This window comes from Lasioglossum baleicum, chromosome 10 (assembly GCF_051020765.1).
Source record: "Lasioglossum baleicum chromosome 10, iyLasBale1, whole genome shotgun sequence".
Lineage (NCBI taxonomy): Eukaryota > Metazoa > Arthropoda > Insecta > Hymenoptera > Halictidae > Lasioglossum > Lasioglossum baleicum.
This window is the reverse complement of record NC_134938.1, coordinates 7,467,424-7,486,913: the sequence shown is the minus strand read 5'-3', so window position 1 is coordinate 7,486,913 and position 19,490 is coordinate 7,467,424. Positions and strand designations below refer to the sequence as shown.

The 19,490-nt window shown below is 41.9% G+C and overlaps 1 protein-coding gene across 1 annotated transcript; it reads right to left on the bottom strand.

Annotated features, from left to right (window-relative positions):
* Nucleotides 1-14,369: 14,369 nt before the first annotated feature.
* Nucleotides 14,370-18,899, bottom strand: LOC143212738 (longitudinals lacking protein-like). The gene is made up of 2 exons (XM_076431851.1): nucleotides 18,758-18,899; nucleotides 14,370-18,410 (listed from the first exon to the last, which is right to left on the bottom strand). Exon 2 carries the CDS (start codon nucleotides 18,388-18,390, stop codon nucleotides 18,040-18,042), a length of 351 nt encoding a protein of 116 aa, XP_076287966.1. The 5' UTR covers nucleotides 18,391-18,410; nucleotides 18,758-18,899; the 3' UTR covers nucleotides 14,370-18,039.
* Nucleotides 18,900-19,490: the final 591 nt, after the last annotated feature.

The following is a 19,490-nucleotide window of genomic DNA, read 5'->3' as shown; positions in this document are numbered from 1 at the left end:
CGCGCGAAATGGCGGCCGTGTTGTTCGAATTCTCGGCGAACGACAACGCGTACATCAATATTTCGATTGCGTTCTCGGCGCTGTGTACATTCTCTCTCTCTCTCTCACTCTCTTTTGCTCTTTTTTTTCTCCCTCTTGTGTACATGTGCATGTGTGTGTCTGTTTTTGTGTGTGTGTGTACAGTGTCCAACATGCATGCGTATTGTCGTCGCGAGGAATAATAAGGATAAAAGCAAAAACAAATGATCTAGAAAGAATATCATTATCATCGTAGCGTATCATCGTTAATAATTATTGCTCTCTAAATAATAATAATATAAAATGGAGAGGAAAAAAATGTAATAATTAATAAATCATCGTTCGTTGGCAAATACATGGCGACAAAGAAGTTACGATTACAATGTATGTTTTGCGTTGAGGCGCTGAGCGGAAGTTGCGTTAGTTTTTCATAGTTGTTTTTCGTTTTTCTTTTTTTTATACGTGCTCTCTGTTCACTCCCGTTCAATCGAACCCACTCATTCTCCCTCGTTTATACACCTTTTTCTGTTTTCTTCTTTTTTTTCAATTAATCCCCCCATTCTTTCCGCCTCTTGTGCTCACATGCTTTCGATGTAACATTGCTCAAAACACGTTCGCGCAATTCTCGCACTCGATTCAACACTCATTCGTATCTCTGTCTCGCTCTCTTTCTCTCGATCGGTCATGCTCGCTTTCTCTCACACTTTCTCTCTTTCTCCCTCTCTCTCTATACAGTCGAGTACTGTGCTTGTACTAATTGTAAGAATATCGTAGTTAAGCTCGAGCACGGGATCCTCTTCGAGCAGGCGCGGTGAATTTCGTTGGCGCCACTAATACTTTTGTCGCTGGTGAACGGTTCAGCATGATGGACGTTTGCGCCTGTGATCCATGGGACGCTCGCTCGAATAAGAGGATCCCTCGGTCGATTGTTTACAGGACGCTCCAAAACACGCGGTCCAATCCCGAGCGACGGGAACATTGTGAAAAATCACAGTACCCCTTCCGCCGGATGAAACGTCTGCTGGAGTGGGAGTGCACCGCCTGTTTTGAGACGGCCTGTATATTACTCAGCCTCGCGGCTCGGTAAATTCACTATTATTTATTACAGATAATTGTACTGCTTCTATTTTAATTACAAAAAAAAAACGAACGAACAAAGGAAAATGTAGAGGAACCCGAGTACCGGTGTACTCGACATTTAATAAAAAAGAGAAGATACAGATATATAGGAAATAAAAATAATAAAAAGATAAAGGGGGGGATGGTGTGGGAAAAAGAACAAAAGTTGCGAGGAGGAAAGGAATAAATATAGAGATTGAAATAAAAATTAAAAACAAAAACGCGCAAGAGGAATCACATTACGGTTGTATCAGGAGTCGAGGATCAAAAGAAAGGAACAAATGTAAACGCGTTTAAAGGATGGTGGTGGTGGTGGTGTCACTATGTAATTGTATAATATGGATCGACAACGAAGATGAGTACGTCTCTTAGCGGATATAATATTGGCAGTATAAAGGCGAGTGTGATCGAGATTTAATTCTGCTTCCTTCGGCGTAAATAAATAATTTCTAAAAAAATATCACTGGTCTCAAGATGTCCGCCGGGTGTCTGCGGCCACTGTCTCGTTTCCGGTGAATTTCTGCCGGCCCCTCTCTTACTTATATCGATCACGTGGACTACCCCCACTATCGCGCTCCAGACTCGCGCTAGGTGGCAGAGTGGGGTAGTCGATTCGCGTCGTCGATTCTCGGATCCAAGGCCGATTTATTAGATGATTGCATAAGTTCGTACCCGATTTTCATAGATGTCGCAAATTGTACTGTACTGTTCTTTTCTAATTGTAGAAAAGAATGGTGACTATATTGTTGATTAACAAAGTTGTATTCTTTAAAATTGAACCATTCAGTTTGATTTTGAAATCGGGCACGCACTTATGCAATCATCTGTGACATTAAAATATCTGTTGACAAGTTTCTTCGTCCGCACAAATTTTCGAGGGCCTGGCAATTCATTGGAGCTGTGCGATTGTTCGTCTCTCGATCCGCGACACCCGGCTAATAATACCGTAAAAATTCGTTCATAGCTGGATGCGCCCAGCGCCTCTTGTTTTCTTTTCTCTTTTCTTTTCGTTTCATCTATCCTAAATTCTAAGTCGTACTTGAAGGCACTTAACACAAGGCTCTCTCGGTTCAAAAAAGCTACGTCTTTTCCCTCGGTTAATCACCCCCGATCGTTTTGTTTTCTCTTTTTTCTTGTTCTTCTTTTTTGTCAAGACATCATCATCCCTCCCGAACGTTCGCTCGCTGCGCGAATAAGCTACGAAACGACTCCCTAACGGGTATGTATATATGTATATATATATATAATTGTCTTAGTTTGGGCCTAGTGATCGAACATCATGTTAATCCGTTACCTTTCACCTCCCCTGCCCCCCCTCTCCCTCCACCGCTGTTTCTGGATGTTCGTTAAAAATCGTTCTCTCGCTGTAGCGTTCTCATCGATCGATCACGTTGATCGCGAGACCGTGGTCCAAGAAAGCTAATCGCATTAAAATTCGAAACGACTCGTTTTTAGAATTGTCAACAACGCCAACGAATTTCGATAAAAATCTGTCGCAGTGCCTGACTGCGGACTTCTCGCTGAAAAATTTTTTATAGTACGATTATAGTACGATATATGTATATAATATATATGTATATAGTACGCGTTTCTTCTTTTTTTTTGTCGTGCGAAAAGGAAATCGCGGATGTTCCTTGATCGCCAATCTTTTCAACCCCCATTGTATCTTCGCTTAACTAGACTCGCAAAACACCGGGCGGTTAACGATAAAAGTACGGATCGTTGTAATACGAAAAAAAACAAGAAAATCCTAAAGATAATGATAATTAATAAATTTCTCTTTCGTACGGGGTGGCTCGCAGGACGTCGGCAAGGATTCGTTTTTCTGTTACACAGAACGAACATCCAATTTGCGTCTCGTCCGACTCGCCTGTTCTCAGCTCGTGGCTCGAGCTGCTGCAAGTTTTCGACGCTGCCTGTCTATAAGTATCTTCTATATAAATTTTATATTTTAGTTTTACTCTCCTTATCACCTAAATATCCGCCCTGTTCTTCTGACGCGACCCGTCGAAGGACTTCGATCGGTTTTCGTTGGACCACGATCCTGTTTCGCATCACTTTCGAATTCTTCTGTTTGCTTCTGGAAAATCCAGAAGAAATGGTTCTCCTCGACACGTTCACGATTCTTCATACTTTATCGGCGGGCGTGCCTTTGAAGAAGAAAGTCGCGTCAAGGAGACACGAAGTTCAACTCTGCCTTTTTAACCCTTAGCACTCGAGTGGTGTCTCTGAGGAGCCACGAAAAATTGCTGTACCATTATTTAGAATATTGTTTACAGTATTAGATACGTTGGCATCTAATCGATAGACTGCGGATGTTTACGCAGTTTTCAATTTTTGTAGTCAAATCTTAGGAAAGTGGTACTACATATTTTCATTGGTAATAACATTTGTACGTCCAAAATAAATAAAAATCGTACTGACAATGAGATCTGTTAAATGTGATACTTCAGCATTTTTTGAAAATTTGTATAAATCATAAATGCATCAAGATTCGCTTTAAGTTTCGTTCGAGGTATTATACCAATGTCATATCCATAAAATTTCAAAAATCACTGAATTTAAAATTGCTCCGAGTGCACAGGATTACTGGAAAATACTAAAAACAATGATATTCGACCCAGGCTGTGAGATTTTGGAAACTAGAGGCACGAAGTTCACCTCTGCTTTTTTAACCCTTAGCACTCGAGTGTTGACTCTGAGGAGTCACTAAAAATTGCTGTATCATTATTTAGTATATTGTTTACATTATTAGATAGATGCATTTATGGCTTCTGAGAATTTTCAAAATTGATAGAGTATATAATTCCACAGAATTTAATACGATTTTTATTTATATCAGATCTGTGTGAAGGCTACTACCACTGAAAATGATATTTTGTTTGTTTCCGCTTTCTTAAAAGTTTGCCTATAAAAATTAAAAAATGCAACACACGTCATGAAACACATTTTAAGGAACAGAGTTGATCTTTATGTCTCCCTGACGCCAACAATGGCCCCCAGATAAGGTACCAATCCTCGTTTTCAAGTTTATTCCCTTCTCCCGGCTCTCTAACCTCTCCCTCAACATTCGATCTCATTCGTTCTCGTTCAAAACACATTTTTTCGCACACACAATTCGCTCTCAATCATCCCCGCAAACACCAAATCTCTCTCTCTCTCTCTTCGAACATGTGCCACGAAACAAATAGAATAAATCGGCCATCGGAGAAACCACACGAGCCTAATTGATGTTCTAATTTCGCCTCGAACGAATAATATATGTATAATAATAATAAAAAAAAAATAAAAGACTTAACGAGCAATCGTCTCGCATATAATAAATTTCGATATTCTAAACTGTGCGAAGCAAACGTAATATATATATTCAATTATTTTTTTTGTTGCACTTTCTCTCGCCGCTTTTTCACAATATTCTTTTCTTAATAGCATAAATTTCGAATAATTCTCTCGTGATAATAGATACGCGTTCGAGAAATAATTTAAAAAAAAAGAGATACGTATAATAATAATGACACCGCCGAATAAATATAGGTATCCCTTCGCGAACGCCGATCATAAAATTATTTGTTTTTCGAAAAAAAAGAAGAGAATATAGCGGAGCACGTGGAGTTTCTCGTGGGAGACCTTATTATACCTTAAAAAAATTTAGCGTCTAAATATCACACTATATACGCGCGCTCCCCTAAGCTACCGCGAGCAGTGAAATTACGTTCGAGGCTCCCTGCACGAGTCGATTCGACGTAAACCCGCCGATTCGGTGCCAGAAAAGTAAACACGCGCTAATATCGATTGCTCATCTTGCCGGATTACACGAAATTGCGAACAGAGAGGTAAAGGGTACAAAAGTGGAGACGTCGAAAGTACATCGCGATACTCGTCCTCGGTAAAACATCTGAAAATGCCGAGTCCCCGTCCATCACGTGACAAAACGCGCGTCCAATCCAAGTGCGCACGCTTTCATTATTTCCCGGAGCGTTAACAATACACAGAAGTTACTTGGTGTCGCAATAATTCGCTCAATCACTTAGTGCGTGTGCAATCATTTCTAAAACACAATTCATTTCACCGGAACGAATCTTTCAATCAATGAAAATTTTTCTGTTATTTTAGTTTCTACGAAATTCGGTGGAAAAACGGGAATTTTGCAAAAGAATAATTTGCTTCATCCCCTATGTCAGTCGCTCCGCCCACTTAGGGCGGGGCAACGAAGACGCGAAAGAGTGGTGGGGGAAACAAGCGTGTAAAGGGCCCAGCACTGCCCTGCAGTGGCGTTAAATTGTTGATCGTACGAACGCACGAAGAAATAATTCTGCGCGGATACTTGAATCGACCGCCAGGTATAAAAATATGTTCCAATTCCAACAACCGCGACAAACCCAGCTCGTGGAACAATCTTCTCATCCGATTACCCGTACAAAACTAAAAAACAAACAGAAGTGTGAACGCTATAGTCACGCGTCGCAGGAATTGTCTCGCTATAAAGAGGTAGAAAAAGCAAATCAAACATTTCTCCGTTGGTTCTCTCACCAATTGTCGCAGTCGCAATTCGCGTTGTTTTCTCAGTTTTCTCTTTTTTTTTTAAACGCCTCGCCGCCCACGAAAGCTGTCGTCCCGTTACGTTTTCGAATTGCATCGATCTCAGCGATGATTTTTATTTTTAATAATTATATATATATATTTTTCATATGTTTTCGGTTAGAGTGTTCCCAATCCCAAACCGGCACCCAAAGATAAAGCAAATTCAAGGAATTCCATCGATTGAGGACTCGCGGCTCAAATCCACCGCGTGTCGCCATTTTACACGTTCCCTGCCGAAACTGATTTTCGAAAAATAGCGTTGTCACCGATAGATCAATTTGAAATGTACCTCCTCAACGCTTAGCAGGAAACGCGATAAACAGTTAACGCAATAAAAACATAATTACAAAAAATAAGGAAAAAAGAAACAATATAATTAAAAAAAAAAGATTAATAAGCCCAATTAATAATGCGCAAGACTCGAGTTAGACCTGATTTAAAAAAAAGCCGTAATAATTAATACGAAGACGAACCCGTAACAGAGTACACTCTCGTACTCGTATGTGTATATATATCTCTATATGTATGTATATACATATATGTGTATACATATATAATATATTTGCTTACCTATCATCGACAAAAAGATTCTATACTTCTTTTCTATTCTTCGTTCCCCCGACCGCGATCTTATATATTTATATCTTCGTTTCTTTTCAGAATATATATATATACTTTTTTTTTTGTAGTGTTGTTTCAGAAAAAAAGGATTTTGAAACTGACGGCGGGCACAAATTTCTCGCGGTTCGCGCGATACATTTCTGTAGCTTCGTTTTCTTCATTTCTTCTTTTTTTTCTCGTTTTCAAAATTTCTTTTCGCTTTCCCTTTCCTCCTCGTCGTTGATTTTCGTTTTAATCGTTCACGATCGTGTTCGTTTCTGTCCGTTCTCTTACACGTTCCGAAGGCACATTTGTTTCTAGAAACGAGTTTCCGCGAGCGATCGTCGCCGCGACGTCTCAAATTCCACCGTCGTCGTCGTTGATAGCCGTCATCGATCGATCGATCGATCGTTTTCCCGACGAAAATTATAAAAGAATCAAGCGAGAGCGTGCAAGCCGCTGATACGTGCGCGAAACTATCGAACCAAGAGGAAACAAGTCTGAAACTTGTGTAGTCAACCGGGTACCCATTTACTGTATTGCTTTCCACACAACTTGTGAATGTTTCTCTAAAAAATATTCCAAAATTTCTCTGAGTGTTCATTCTTTACTTGCTAATATATGAACTTATAGTCTCATAATGAGAATTTGTGCAAACATGTTAAATACAGAACGGTTTTATATAATCTATACATTTTAGTTGACCACACAAGGGTTAGTTGCAGAACAGTGACGAAGAACCACTGTGGGGAAAAAGGAGTAATTGGACACGTATCGCAAATAGGTACTAACTCTTCGTCCGATTGAACTCGATGGAAAATGTTTACTGACGATCCTAACGCCGCGCTGTTCGCGGTCCTTTCCTCGGAATCGACGAACCCTCCGCTATCTAGATATATTGAAAAATAATTTTCGAGCCTTCCAAGCGAAAATATTGCTCTCTATGTATAAGGACACTGTGCACCACTCTTCCCTACTAAATAGTACGCTATAGTACCGAGCAAACATTTAGATAATCCCTTAAGCTCCGCTATTAGTTAATATTGTTTACACAATTCTCTGAAACATGGAACAACTCAGCTGCTATTGGCAAAGAGCTTTGTTTTTTTAAATTGCTGTACCATTCTTCAAAATATTGTTTACGTTATTAAATATGTCGGTATCCAATCAATTACGGAACATTTCACATCTATAAAATTTCAAAAATCATAGGTAGACAGCAACAAATTGAAGCGAGATGGAAATTTACTTTCTTCGTTAATACGTTTATAGATTGAAAATATAAATATTTTTAAATTCATCTAACGTTTTTACTGTTTTAAATTACACCTTCTTATTTCTGTCATAAATGGCATTCCATTTAAAAAACGAAAACCGAGTTGACCTCCATGTGTCCTCAGTGATCTCGAACGACCTTGAGTCCTAGAGAAATGTATCACCAATAGCAGGGATGTTTTAGAATATTTTAGATGCTTCACCTTTATACATGTATGTGTGTATACATATTTATCAACTACGCATATGTAATGCTACGCGAATCGCTGTACATTTTACAACAAATGCAGAAAATTTTGCACAAAAATCCCGTGGATCTTCGGTAAAAAAATAGTCGTTTATTTGAGGCATCTAAACGTTTGCTCTAGCCTGGTAACAGCGGAATTCCTGCGAACAGCACGCACGGGCCTGGATCAACGAGGAAAAGACGAAGTCTCAGCTCGCAAGAGGAATCTTCGAAGAACTTGGCACAGCGACACGAGCGACGGTTCGGTGTACCAATCGAACAAAAATCAGAGAAAGAAACACGAGAACCAGAAGGCTTCTTCGATAGGAAATAGGATCATCGAAACTCTCCGAATGGCACACATGGACCATCAGCCGCCTCCGAATCTTTAGGAATCCTTTTTTCCTACTCGCACGAAAAACAAAACCCTTTAAACACTAAAAGAAAACTCATTTTTTCAAAGAGAACGAGAAACTTTCCGAAAGTCCGTCACCGGTCATAATTTTCATTTCCAAATAGTAGATTATTCTAGCACCTCTCCTTAAACATTAATTCAAATATAAAAAGATATATAAACGTTTCTCGACTTATCAAAGATCTTCGAAAGAAAAGCTCGTGGTGCTGAGATGTTCTTCTGGAATATTCTGAGTATTTCAAACGCATCGAAATAAAGTTTCAAAGTGATCCACGCGTGCCATGTAACGGTCCCGTGAGATATATTCAATCTCGGCCGTTGTTGTCTGACCCCGTGGCAAACGGGGTTCTATCACGATTGTTATTATATCACTATCGTCCTGGATGGCGACCGAAATATCTCATTCACACGCTGTCTCTCTCATTCACGCTCTCTATTTCGCTCGTTCTCTCTTTCTCACAACAGTCGCTCTCACTCGTTCTCTCTCTCTCTCTCTCTCTCTCTCTCTCTCTCTCTCTCTCTCTCTCTCTCTCTCTCTCTCTCTCTCTCTCTCTCTCTCTCTCTCTCTCTCTCTTCCTCCCACGCCTGTTTCAAAATTCCCCGTTTATAGACAGCTCTCCGAAAATCCCTTCAATGTCTGTTCAACATCCGTCCGGCTCGGCCGACCACAGATTCTCGTACAACAGTGCTGAGCATGTTTGCCTCGATCGAGGCAAGACGGATCCCCACCATAGCGCCGCTACCATGGAGATAGGACGCGCTCCGCCTACTGAGGGCGGGGCAATGAAGATGCGAGAGATTGGTGGGGGAAACGAACGTACCCAGCACTGTCGTACAGGGTAACGCCGAAGCGGTCCCCGGTTCTCCTTATTGTGTTCATTATTCATCTTCTTGTTTACTTACATACAAAAAATGAAGGAGTCATTAAAACCTACGATCTATCTAATAGTACTTACATACCTAATAATCTAATAATCTCCGTCAATGGCGGCGGTCGGTTGGCTTCATTCCGATTCTACCTTCTCCCCTTAAATCTTGTCCCCGTTCTAGGCTAGCTGACCATTCCCATTTGTCGCGACCGTCGCCACGCATCAAGGCCTCGTGAGGCAGTATTATTATCAATTAATGTTATTCAGTAACTATGTATCAAGTCGATCCATAAACGTATTTTTTTGTTTTATCGTAAACCTCTCCTTTCGTATTCACTCTTTCATGTCGACGTCGCTCTATATATATGTATATATAGCCCTCGTCTATATTCCCAAAAAATCCGTCAAATCACCCGCGTCTGTTCTTTCACGTTCGACGTGATAGTTTCATAATATCCAAACTACGAATTATATTGCGCGTTATCTATATCGTTTAAGAAGAAAAAAAACATATAGAAGACACCATACTCTCTCTCTCTCTCTCACTCTCGTTTTCGTTCGCTGCTCCCCTACTCGAAAACAGTAGCCATTTTGTTCGCTTACTAATGTATACGATAATGAATTAAATCGTCGGCGAGCGAGTTCTCGATCAAACCGATTCCACCACGGTTATAGTGGAGATGTGTTGTCGACGAACAGATAGAGCGTAGTAGTGACGGATTCTAAGTTATTGCACTCGTACGGAGGTGAGTTGATCTTGGCCTGCTTTCGATTGCGTGCGTAATACTTTGTTCCGATCGGCGATCTGATCGTCGACGATCGTATTTCTCGTTACTGTGTTTGCGTGACCAGTTTTGAGAATCGAGACCTCTCCGCTTAAAGCGTATCAAGATTGTGTGTTATACCTTTTCCTATTTTTTTTTTTAAATGAAGAACCCCGATCTCTCGAAGACCCTCAGGGATTTTTCATGAGAGAGATCGGTATTCGAGCGATGTCGATCGAGAACTCGGCCGCGGACGCACGCGTGTGAGCGAGCTGGCGCGGCTCCTAACGAGAAAGAAAGAAATTATAATCTACCGCTTCGTTTTGCGTCAGACGTTGCGCATACTTACACTGTATAATATGAATTACGAGTAGTTTAGTTTAGTTTAGCTTGTCTCATAAATATTGTCTACAGTATGGAAAGTCGGGCGGCCGTGGCGCGCGTATTTGGCGTAGGAATACGGGACCTGGTGCCAGGTACTCGCCGAACACGGGCGATCCATCGATCATCGATCCACTTAGTTCGTTTCGTTGTTGTCTATTAGAACAGGCCTGGGCAACTTGCGGCTCGCCAGCCAAACATGACTCCTCTCCCCACTTCTGGACTCTCCCCACCACATCCTGCCCTGTGGAGGGCAGGAGGAGGCGGGGCAAAGCACGGTAAGCGCAGCATGAAATAGTTGATAGTGGGGGAACCGGTGCACTGGTGGTGGGGGTCGTGAAGCGACGGCGGGGAAGCAGTTGCCCCGGCTTGTATTAGAAAGTCTGTTCATTTTCTAGGAAACTATAGGTCGCCACAATGCATCCTCTGCCGTCATACATAACTAAACCGAGCACTTGAAATTATTAACGTGTACCAATTTTCATGCTTCATCTGCAGACAATTTTCAGGAATATGTTGAGACTGTTTTAAAACATGTAAAAATAAAAAAACAATTTTGATCCGTTCTGTTTCGTCTGTAGACAACGTAAAATTTTCAGGAATATGTTCAAACTGTTTTAAAACACGTAAAAAATGAAGAAACTTCTGCTTCGTCTGCAGACAATGTAAAATGTTTAGGAAAACGTTGAAAGACTTCTAAAATATGTAAAAATAATGTTTAACCGTTGAGTTAAAAAACTAGACATTTTTATTAAAACAGTATCCAAAGTAAAACAATGATTGGAGAGTTGATTAATCTGCGTTCCAACATATGAAAATTGTTTAACGTTTCCAACGAAGAGTTAAAAATCCGAAATTTCCTGAGTTTAGCTACTCGACCCGATTTCTTACGATTTCTTCTATTTCTCTCACTGTCTCTACACGTTCGATTCGATCGTGTGTATAGACAAATGCTAGAAATATGGCCCAAAGAAACAGTAATAAAACCCGGAAGAATGATCTACGCAGAGGCGACGATACAGCGACCTAAACTGGAAGAACTTTGCGTGGCGTTTCCACGATAAAGGAGCAGGCCGATGTATTCTATCCGGTGTGTTCCTACGAAAATATATTATGTATATAAATACGATTCTAAACCATTTGAAAATAACGATATAATACTAACAGGGGTGTTAGTTCACGACTAGTAAGTGTAATGCTAACGGAGTTTGTATAAGTTTACCAACTTGTACTTATGGAAGCCACTTTGAAAATTTCCTTTGGCTCGAAACTTCGAATTCTTGTGAATCTGAGATAAAGAATTCTTTGATACAAATATATATATATATATTATACGATTTTTCTATCGGAACAATGGATAGAATACAAGAGGGCTGGGCAACTGGTTCTCCGAGATTCGATGACGTATGACCAGGCTCCGCCTGGTGGGCGTGGCCGTCTCAACGTAATCGATTTTCGGAGCTCCAGTTAGAAATACTCTCGTTGAAGGGATGAGAAAGTGTGCGTTAAGTGTAGCGCCCGTGTTCGGCACACAAATATGTCGCTGTGAACGTTCCATCGACCTGGCTGTACGTGTTTCTAGGATATAATATCGGCAGTGAAGGGTTTCGAGGGGCGGGGGAGGGGCTGCAGAGTTGGTAGTGAGGGGATATGGGGCGGGGGGAGGAGTTAGAATATCATCGTATGAAGAGAAACGCGTGGGATCTTAACTCGAGGACGCTTAATTAAAAAGCATTAATTATACGTATTATATAATATAAATATATATACTTAAATGCATCGATATAGGAATCTACTAGGTTCGTGTATCTGGCAGTCTGACGATCACAATGCTATAGGAATACCCCGCGGTATTTAAAAATAGTGTGTAGTCGTGTACGTAGTGGTTATGCATTCTCTCTGTTATACATATACATGTACGTATATCTGACTCTGTGACGCGCTTAAATAGTGTTATAGTCCCTTAGTTAGGGTTCTGCGGAAATGGAAGGAAGCATTTGTAGCGAGAAGCAGAAGACGCGGGGTCTCTTGTGAACCCGGTGCTTTAATACTGTACCCTCTCTCTGGTTTCGTCGCGCGAAGTCAACGACAAGGAATATAATAAAATGGCTGCCTTTTACGAAAAGGCCCGGCAAAACAAAAAAAGAAACGAAAAAACAGGAGATAGGTGAAATTCGTTGAGAGAAACTATCGAACCAGCGTCCATAAAAATTTTGTTATCGATTGACACGTTGGAACGAAATGTTTTTCTCGATATTGAAACGAGTTTGGCGGTATGAGTATGAACGTGTGTTTGTTTCTATACGTCTGCTGTACCTGTGTACACGTGTGTGTGTCTGTATGAATATGAATATGTCAGTATACAGTGGCGAGCGATAGTGTGCACTGCTTGTGTCGTGGCAATGAAGATAATGCTGCAAATTTTTTCATTGGTTGACCATTAACAATACACGGAATATAAAAATAGGTTTACAGTTTTGCACGTTTGACGGAATGAAACTGTTAACAGGTAGTTTCCCCGAAATAATTTATGTTATTTGTAGGTAAATTAGTAAATTAGATAAATTAATTTTTAGTGGGAAACTAGATTGCGGAATTTATGACTGAACTAGGTGGGACTCCCCTCCCTGCTCCTGTGGAGTGTAGGAGGGGGTTGAGGAGAATGGGCGTGAGGGGAGTATGGAGTAGTCGATGGTGGGGGAACCCGTGCAGCGGTCGATTAAAGAATTGGCAGTATCATCTTCGTTTCTACGAGCGAATCAGTGTGTGTGTGTGTGTGTGTTTCGCTCGCCTACATACGTGTCTCTTAGCAACAGGAAGCACGTGGGCCGGGTCGAGGAACGTTCCAGCTCTATGATAGAGCAGTGGTTCTCTGAAAATTGAATTCGTGTCTCTTTCTTACGTTTTCGTTATACTTTTTGATGTCCCCAGTGAGCCACACGCGCACGGCTTGGCCCGTTTAAAAATATGGAACCAGTGTGACCAGAATGGTTGCTATGGAAGAGCTCCGGTTTACCGGACGGTCTTAATCCGACTCGGGGCGGGCCGCGATATAAAACGACTCTATCCAGGGATACGTATTCGGTTTCAGGCCTCGCCTAGCTTCTCTAAGGATCCGTCGAACACATTTCAAGAAACAAAGAAACAAAAAAGAAAAAAAAATTGTTTGCTTGCGCGATCATCTGTCCCGCGGACACCGTTTCGAACGGAGTCCGCGCGCGTAGGATGATCTTTGATCAGAAGTAAAGAAAAACTGACGCGAGATTAGACCCACCCGGGTGGGCGGGTCTCGAGTGAACGCGTGCGTTCTTCGGTATTCCAAAAACATCGCCCCGAGCGGGAGATCGACGCGTTCCCTCGTTCATACGCGGTACATCTTGTTACGCAAAAAAAATAAAATAAAAATAGTTAATTAATAATTAATAATAATAAACCTTAAAAAACGTTAAAAAAATAGAATCCAAAATCGAGTAAGGAGGATTGATTGGCAGTTTTGCCCACGCTCTCTATCTAGCCCCGTCCCGTCGTCTTCGCGTCTCACTGTTTCCCCTGATCGGTAATCGATCGTTATCGTTGCTGTTTTACCTTCGGTCCTCTTCGTCCTACTTCAACCCCTATCCCTCACCTCTCTCCCTCTCTCTTCTCCACGCATATTAACATCCCCGTTTCTCGGTCTGGCCGTTTCAATGATCGTTGAGGAACGTCAGCCGAGCGCGAAACAGATCCAGTTTGCTTCTTCGACGGTCCCCTCGAGTCATGCACCTCACATACCCCCTCCCATCATCATCCCCAGCCATTTTAGACGAGCTCCTGCTTGTAGATCTTCTCTTTGTGCATCCGTTCCATATGCCGCGCGATATGCATCTTCTGCTTCGCCCTGTAGACGCAATGGGGACATTGGAATTGAGGCTCCTTGCCGCATTCCCACTTCTGATGGTTTCTCAGGCTGCTCTTCAGCTTGTACACCCTACCGCAGGCCGGACAGTTGAACCCTTCCGGGTTCGAAGAGCCAGAACCAATCCCCTTGACCAATCCACCACCGGATCGCCACATGATCGAAGGCACGCTCCATCTCTGCCAGGCTGCTGCCCACTTTAGACCGGTGATGCTCAGGTCCTCAGCTGGAACACAGGATTCACGGCTTTATTAGTTAGTGTTCTACCCTACCAACAGAGGATCGGTCTTTTTTTTTTAGATCCTGGGACGTGATTTGTGTTTTTGTATTTTTTTCTCTGCTCGTTTTGTTTTGTTCTCGTAGACACGGGTCGACAGTACCGATCCCCGGTGTTTCATACTACAGCGAACTTAGGCTTTACGATGGCTTAGACGCTAAGGATTCGTTGGGCAGTTTCGTTAGGCGACTTCGCTGGCTCGATACTCAATGGAACGAAGGTATCCTCTAAGTGAGGATTGCAAGGGTGCGCGGCTACCCGGAAGGGCTCGGGTTGCGTTGGAATCCCGAAAGTTTATCGACATAAAATATATCAGATGATAGCTTCGTGACAGATTTGAAAATACAATTCAGTGGGTTAAATTTTAAAGAGTACAACTCAATTGTATAGTCACCGTTCTTTTCTACAATTAGGAAAGCTTCTGCTTTAGTAATCAATTATACAGTGACTATATAATGGATTACTAAAGCTCTGTTACTCTTTCAAATTTAACCCACTGAATTTTATTTTCAAATCGGGCACAATCATCTGATACACTTTACGTGCTGATAAACTTTCTAATTGTAGAAAAGAATGGTAACTATATGACTTTTTCTTTTTACACTCCGCCGTGCAGTACAGTTCTCCACATCTGCGAAAAGCGGGCACGAACTTATGCAATCATCTGACAGTTTTGTAATTTTTCAGTGGAATTAGACGGAGGAATTTCGAACTGTTCATTTGCTCCTCGGTTACAAATTCGGGATCCCGACCCGACCCGAGGCTCGTCCACCCGTACTTTCAGGTACCCGCACACCCCTAGAAGTTTGTCGTCCTAGATTGTGTTATGGTTGTCCTGAGAACACAAGATACCTATCGCGACGGTCCTGAAAAAGACGTGGATGTCGAGGAGGAATCGACAGTTGAACTCCTCGATTCCTCCTCGGGACACCGACGCGATGAAAATGGATTACTTTTCAAAGGAGGAGAGAGCAATGCACGTTCTTTGTAATCCCTACAGTTTCGAACCCCAAGCAGCTAGCTATGAATTTCGCATACGAAGAAGGAGCGGTATCTGTGCGTAGCGAAGGAAACAGAACGCCTAATCGATATACATGTATATACTCTAGCTATATATTTTCAGTCTGTCAATGTTCATATTGATTCGGTTCATCTGTTCCCTTCCTAGCACAAGCGATAAAAGTCGTGTTTCTATGTACAAGTTTCGAGAAGAGTTAGTGCGCATGCTACTTCCCCTAATGTCGACGAGAGAAATAAAAAATGAAAAATTTTCAATAGAAAGAATGCAATCGGAAAGAAACGCAACCGAGTAGTCCGTCGCGATCGATGCGAGCGTCGTTCGTCGAGCGACGACAGATACAGCGAAGACTGTGGTCGTTAGCAACAATCTCTGCAACAATTTCTCGTTTTATAGCACTTTATAGCACTCATTTGTAGAATCGGCTACCCCCACTACCGCGTTCCGGTCACCTGATCAGTCTGTCGCGATTGGCCGACCAGCGCGAGAGGGGAATACGTCCCTCTCTCTATTCCCCTCTCGCGCTGGTCGACTGGGTGGGGATAGCCCACATTCTACAAACATGTTTTACAGTGTCCGACTGCATCTCTTGCGACTCGACGAGACGAAACGTCACCGAGGCGACCGTCAGCTCCCGCAACAATGTACAAAGTGTTCTAGTTTTCTCAAAGAGATGAGAGAGAGAGAGAGAGAGAGAGAGTGACAGGGAGAGAGACAGAAAGAAAAAGTGGTGGTAGAGGGCAAAATGCTGAAGGCGAAGAACACTCTCGCGAAATCGTCGAGAAGGATTCTTGTCGCTGGGGTAGATTTCAATGAAAACAAACAAAAATTCTTAGAAATCGTCGTGACGTGTCGATCGATTGGCGTTCTCAACGTGGCTGAAAATTGGAATTGTTTATAAGTGATGGTGGCATAGAACCGGAGAATTAAAATAAAAAACAAAAATAAAAAAAAATATATGTATGTATGTATATGATGTATACGGTGGTAATTAGACGCGACAGTGAGATATATGCACGTTCTTATTTTTTGTTGTTGCTCATGTTTTTTTTTTCTTTTTTTCTTTTATGAATGTTATTCTGATACAATTCGTCTTCTGACAAATTTATTCAATTAAAAAACGTACGAAACACGATATTAGTCGCAGATATAACGTTAATACTAGACGCAGGATTGTGTTCGGACATGATCAGTCTTAACGAGAGCTCGCATTCAGTGAACCATAATGCTTCTTCGAACCGTCCGTAGAATTATAAACGTCGCCGACAATGTTCCCACTATTCTAACTTTTCTTTTTTTTTTGTTCTCGCAGGTAAGGCTAGCTCGTTCAGCTTTTAGAAAAATCGCACTTATTGTCTGGGCAATCGAATTACATCTACGTTTAAGGCACTTCGTTTAGAAACCTATCAATCGAGAAGATAGATAGAGAAAAAAGAAAGTAGTCGAATTCGAAGTGTTACATTAAAAAAAAAAAAATAAAGAAAACAAAGAGAAAAGAGCTTATCTAATTAGTGAGAGAAAACGCAAATGTAGTTACATGAAACTAAAATGGTAAGATTGTTGTACACAGTAATAAAATAAATATATCAGTCGATGCTCTTGAATCGAAGGGAAACAAGACTTACGATTAATTTGCGACGCGCCTTTTAACAAACAAAATATGACACTCGTTTGTACGATCGACAGTTGGAGTGAGTATTTGCTTTTGCACGTTTGTTAATCTATCTACATAGCCGAGAAAAAAAAAATGCAAAAAAAGACGCACGCACAATGGTTGAACACGCATAGAAAGAAAATCGATACAGTGGATCACTCAAGCTCTGCTTTCACGCTATAGTACGCGTGTTGCATGATTGTTACTCGTTTCAAGACGCGCGCAATGTTCTTAGTATAATTATAGTTAAAAAAATAGATTGTGTCGCGTGGTAATTTCGAACGACACGCTTCGGGAACTCGTTGCGTCGACTCTACCTCTACCCCCCCCCCCCCAAATTCTGGGACCACAGGCGTTACAATGTGGTGGAGCTGAAAAGGTTTCGGACCATTTTGATCAATCGGAAAATTGTTTTAGTCCCCGAGTGAAATTCCTTTCGAACACAAAATGTGTCATTTTAAGCCTTCGAGCAATTTACAGTGGCTGGCGAGTCGAATTATATAAAAATAATTAATCAAATTATTACATGCACCCGGATTCGAATCGTAAAAACAACGTCCTCGTTTATCACAAGATTAATCCATTCTACTGAAATGACGAGCGACCAATAACAGAAATGTTATTAACCCTTTGCACTCGGAGCTGTTTTAACTGGAAAATTAAACATTTCTTCGAAGCTGAAATAATTCCATTTTATATGATTTCATTCATTTTATGGATGTGGATTTTAGATACCATATTTAATAATAATGGTACTAAGTGCTAAGGGTTCTGCCTCTCTTTCAGGAGATCACGAGGGACGAAGAAATTCTAATTGCTGTGATAATAAGCAACGGGTTAATCGTATCTCGAGAAATACTCGATCCACCGTGATTGCGCGGAGAGATTAAAATGAGACGTCCTGTATAATCGGAGGACGAGAAGTAGCGTTCGAACGAATGTTCAGCTTAGTCGATCTCGAGTTTCGGAGTGTAGGACAACAAGTCGGACTCCATGTCCCCTATTTTGTCGATGTGCTGGCGGCGAATGTGTCTGAGCCAGTGAGCTTTCCGCTTGCAGCGTTGCGGGCAGAATGGACACTGGAACTTTGGCTCCTTGCCGCACTCCCAGTGAACGTGTCGTTGGAGCGAGTCCTTCCTCATGTACGATCTTCCGCATCTGCTGCATCCGAATTGTCCTGGCGGCTTCTTCCCGACGTAATTGTACGCTTTCGGTATCTTCAGCTCGGCGAACGGCAGCCCCTGCTCCTGTATCTTCCACGCTTGCACCGGCAGATCCGCGTTCTCCTCGACCGCCATACTGTTCTCCGTCGCGGCATCTGCAATCCCGAAAAAAAGAACAGCGTTTAGGCTTGCCCCTGGACAAGGTCGACGTCTCTGTTGCACTTTCACTGAGCACACACTTGACTCTCTTTTCTCTGTCGGTTGCCCAGGTCGTTCGAAGCAACTTTCCCCTCTGCGAAAATTTTCTCCGTAGCTTCGTTCACGAGAAATCAACGAAGAAAGCCACGCAGGAAATTTTCGCCGAGGAGAAAGCTACTTCGAATCACCCTTTTCAAGGACGTGCTATATCTTTGGGACACCCCGTAGAAAAGGGTTACAGGGTAAGTAAATGAAACACTAAACGGGATCGCTGGCTTCTCAATTTCTCAGCTTTTCAATTTACTTTTCGCCAGTGTGATTCGGTCGCTTCGCGTTGCTACAAATATTGTCTCTCGAATCTTCCAACGTTGACCCCAGGCTTTCTCCGCGACGACGACGAGTGCTTCAGACGATCCACTTCGACCATAACCGAGCTTTCAATGTACACGGTGTACCCAAGATTCCCGGTAAACCACCTGAAAAAGATCAGATGTGGATGAACTACTGTTCCAGCTTGGTAAACCTTATCTGCATGTTTGTCCTGAAACGATCCAGAACACTCGGGACAGCTGAAAAATCACGTACACATATATTCTACAGAAATTGCGAACCACTTTTGCAACGATACAGCTTTTAATACCTTAAGACTGTTACACTGGATACAGTATTGTCGTCGTGGAAGCGTTATCAAAGAAGCTTCTCGCCAAATTCGAAAAATAGATGACAGCTCGACGAAGCTAATATACGGAAAGAACGTGTACATGGTGATTAAAAAAGAAGAGGTCTGATTGAAGCAACCCCTTCCCTGTAAAATCAAGCTTCATTGTTTATTAGCGCCCAATATCAGACCAAGGTTGTATGAAAAATTGATTTTCCAGGGAGAGGAAAGCATTTAGGACGTGTGTTGATCAGACTATTTTGTAATCAGCCTGTATAATAAGTCCTGTATTACATTTTTCCTCGTGATCGCACCGAACACGATCGGTCAGTGGTACCAACACGCTAAACGCTGTGACTCGACGGGATCGTCGGTCTCC

What these genes read in the sequence shown, in the direction of transcription:
- LOC143212738 (XM_076431851.1), bottom strand. Translation starts at nt 18,390, where the DNA reads ATGGCGGTCGAGGAGAACGCGGATCTGCCGGTGCAAGCGTGGAAGATA.